The 4,148-nt window shown below is 40.7% G+C and overlaps 1 protein-coding gene across 8 annotated transcripts in view; it reads right to left on the reverse strand.

The window, feature by feature from the left end:
- Positions 1-3,716, reverse strand: part of LOC136834911 (ATP-sensitive inward rectifier potassium channel 12-like) — a 359,204-nt gene extending 355,488 nt beyond the window's left edge. For 4 of the 8 annotated variants that reach the window (XM_067097733.1, XM_067097732.1, XM_067097735.1 and 1 more), the window contains exon 1: positions 2,319-3,046. In XM_067097733.1, coding sequence (XP_066953834.1) covers positions 2,319-2,908 — 590 coding nt within the window. In that variant the 5' untranslated portion in view covers positions 2,909-3,046. Of the gene's footprint in view, positions 1-2,318 lie in introns of all 8 variants that reach the window. The other 4 variants (XM_067097737.1, XM_067097738.1, XM_067097736.1 and 1 more) reach the window with 3 other exon arrangements.
- Positions 3,717-4,148: the final 432 nt, after the last annotated feature.

Here is a 4,148-nt window from a genome sequence, read left to right on the forward strand (position 1 = left end):
GACAATTGAGTGATATATTTAAATAAAAAAAATATATATGTATATATATACATACATAATATATATATATATATATATATATATATATATATATATATATATATATATATATATATAGTTATAATTTTGCACTTAATACACGAAGGCTCTCCGATCATTTCATAAACGTTTCATCTTATAAAACCCAAGTATACCAAATTGAATTTTTCAACAAACTGCAAATTCATCTTTTCAAAAAAATTTCTAAGCGTTGCACAACTCACATTACCATTGTCGAACTGTCCATTATAATAAAAATCCACATTTTATCAAAAAAAAAAAAATTAAATTTCACATCATAATTCAAACCTCGCACATTATATAAATATCTTCCTGCCCAAGAGTATATATATATATATATATATATATATATATATATATATATATATATATATATATATATATATATATATATATATAATTAAGATACTATAAATCCTGTTATTTTAAATTCATATCACCTTTTCCATCCGTAAATGAACCAGGAACCCGAACAAACTCTCCCTGACACCTGTACTTAAAACCCTGAAAGCACTTGGCAGCACCTGAAAGCACTTGGCAGCACCTGAAGGCACTTGCAGGCATTTTCTACCGCAAGAGATGTCTAATAGGTATCCCACTTACTAATGGTTTTTAATTTTTTCATTATTTATTTTTGACTGACGAGAAATATGAATTTACCCAGATGCCATATATTCATTTTCTTGTATATATACTTTTTTCAGCATTCACTTTTCAATATTTCTAAACTCGTATTATCTTTCTTTCGATTTGTTCTATAACTTGTCTGTATTTTATATTTATATCTATATCTATTCTTTTCCACAGGTACGTTCACAAGAAAAATTCTCAGAAGACGAAAAACCTGATTTTATCACGCGTTATCCAACATTACTTTCTCACACAATTTCTGGCATGTTCCAGTAATGTCGGAGAAAAAACCACTTCCAATTTCCCATCGTTTTTTTTTTTTATCTAAAACCCCAGATATATCAGTTATTCGATGATTTTCATTTCAAAATCTAAAAAATATATCTTTTGCTGAGTTCAAGGAAAAAGATTCTTTTTTAATAAAAAAAAAACGTGTGGTATATTTCGAGAGCAGAAAAATCTTATCATATGGGTCTATATCGTATTGAAGCCGGTTAACCTCACAAAGAACCGAACACCTATACAGAAACGAATATAAAATACAAATTTTAAAGATTTTTATAAAAAAAAAAAAACAAGTGGTACTATCGAAGGCAAAAAGCATACTCAGGCCTATATCGCATTTAAAGCCGGTTTACCTCATACAGAAACGTATAGGCCTATACAGAAACAAATATAAAATACAAATCTTAAAGATTTCTATAAAAAAGAGTGGAATATTTCGAGAACAAAAAGTATGTATCATATAGGCCTATATCGTATTTAAAGCCGGTTTACCTCATACAGAAACGCATAAGCCTATACCGAAACGAATATAAAATACAAATTTTAAAGATTTTCATAAAAACAAGCGGTACACTTCTAGAGCAAAAAGCATATATAGGCCTATATCGTATTTAAAGCCGGTTTACCTCATACAGAAACGCATAGGCCTACACAAATACAAAATATAAAAGTATATAAACACCAATTTCAAGACAATGCATATCACGGAGGCCTATATCATAGTCAACGCCAGTTTACCTCATGCAGAAACGCATAGGCCTGTACAAATATACAAAAAATAAAAGTAAAAAAATACCAATTTCAAGACAAAATGCATATCACAGAGGCCTAAATCGTATTCAACGCCGGTTTACCTCATACAGAAACCTATAGGCCTATACAAATACAAAATATAAAAGTAAAAAAATATAAATTTCACGACAAAATGCATATCCTATATCGTAGTCAACGCCGGTTTACCTCATACAGAAACGAATTAGAACAGGCCTGTACAAATACAAAATACAAAAATCTAAAAATACAAATTCAGACAGCCTTAACGATGCACATTTAACACAATCAGTAAAAAAAACAAACACACTGGATATTCCTGCGTTTAAATATGAGGCTGATCAATTTTAAACAACACCAAGGACAACATAGGCCTAATAATGACATCGAGCTTAGCAAGGAGCTTTAAACGACCCACTCTCACATCCAAGCGAGGGCGATGATGAGAACATGGAATGATAATAACAAAGAATGATAACACAGGGTGATGACGAATAACAACGACACAAGTGGGCGAATGAGGAACAAGGTTCGTTATTAACATGAGTCTGTGGATGATTCCCGTTACTCACCTGAAGACGTGGGGCGTGTCTTCCTCTTCGTCGTCCTCCGGCGGCTCCTCCTTCGGCGAAGTGGCGTACGTCACGTTGTTATTGCTGATCACAGTGTTGTTGTTATTGTTATTATTGTTATTGTTATTGTTGTGAAGGGCCAAGTTGGTGTTGGAGAGCGAGGTAGAGGTCGTCGACGACGAAGGCGGCCCCCACGGCGTCCTGGCAGCGCCCTCGCCGGTCTGGTGGTCCGTCGGAGGAGGAGGAGCGGGCAAAGGAGGCGCCGCCGAGCCGTTCAGGAGCCCCTGAAGGGCCCTGTCGCCCTCCGGAATGACCAGCTGGGGGAAAGGGCTCGCCTCCGTCGCCGCCGCAGCAACGGCAGCAGGTGGGTATGGGGACGGCGTGGCAGAGGCGTCCATGGGGCAGGAGTCCCTTCGGGCTAGGCGCTCTGCTGCAGTGCTGGAACCAACTTGCAGGCTGCAATGCTGCTGTGTCCCGGGACTGCTGGAACCTGGACTAGTGCAGGAGACATCCCTGGAGCTGAGGCCCTTCAGCGTCTGCCACACAGGGAGCACGGGGCCTCCCGCAGCTTCGCTGCCACTCACCTTCATGCCGGCGTCACCGCTGCATCCACACGGGCGGCCGCAAGCCCTTCCTTCGCAAAGGCGCTCTTCACACACGGTGCCTCCTGCGGGGTGACCCACCCGCGGCAAGTTCAAGAGGGGCAGAGAGTGGATCAGACTCGGGCGGGGGCCTCCCGGAGTAGGCGGCGTAGGCCTACTGTCCTGCGGCGGCGTCTCTCCCGCCGGCGATCCGACGACGATGGAAATATCGGCCGTAGTGCCCGACGGAGAGGAAAGGCTGGGATACCACAGCCGTGCCCCGGCGATCAGAGGTTCTCACCCACTCCAGTATCCAGGGACATTGAGACTCAACCCGATCGATTTTATTCCACTGCCATGAGACTACTATAGGCCTACTATTAGTATTGGGCACTGGTCGTTCGAAAATAATCCTTTTTATATACTTAAAATAGGCCTTTTTTTATCTACTTTCCTTCACACGTAACTAAAACATCTATTAATACACTTGTATTCTGTTCGGATGAACTGTATCTGTAATGTTCTGTAATATTTTCAATAATATTTTCCTCTTTTTCAATGACAGATCTGTATTCCCATAGCAAGGGGGGGGGGGGCTGAAAACGCGTTTGGCTTTCGTAGGCCTATAATAACTTATCCTTTGGAGCCACAAGACCTTTGTAAAGATATTAACCAAAACAAGATTGACTCTTTTTTTTTCTTTCTTTCTTTCTTTCCTCCCCCTCCTTCCCCTGACGAGGTTCGGGCGCGAGACCAGAGAGAGAGAGAGAGTAAAGCGGGAGAGGTCTCCGAATAGCACCGAGGAATACACGAGACTGCTGCCTGGCTGCTGATTCCTCCGCCAATACACACCGCACACGCACAAACACACATACATACACACACACACACACACAAACGATGATGGCAACTCCGTCCACCTATACTCTTCCTTGTGGTTTTCATAATGTGTCATCATTATCGTCAAAATCGTCATCGCCATCGTGATCTTCAACGTGAGCTTCCATAGCCGCAGCGTCGGCTGCCATGGAGGGCCCGTAGCTATATATATAATTAATAGTTTTCCACCTGATACTACCATTATCATCATCGTCATCATATAACAATTACCATAAAGCTCCCATAGGCACGGCGTCGACCGCTATGGAAGCCGGTATACCTAATTAATCATTCCCACCTGACACTATACCATCATCATAATCTTCATCACATCACCATGAGCTTCCATAGGCACGGCGTCGTCGACTGC

This window comes from Macrobrachium rosenbergii, chromosome 54 (genome assembly GCF_040412425.1).
Source record: "Macrobrachium rosenbergii isolate ZJJX-2024 chromosome 54, ASM4041242v1, whole genome shotgun sequence".
Lineage (NCBI taxonomy): Eukaryota > Metazoa > Arthropoda > Malacostraca > Decapoda > Palaemonidae > Macrobrachium > Macrobrachium rosenbergii.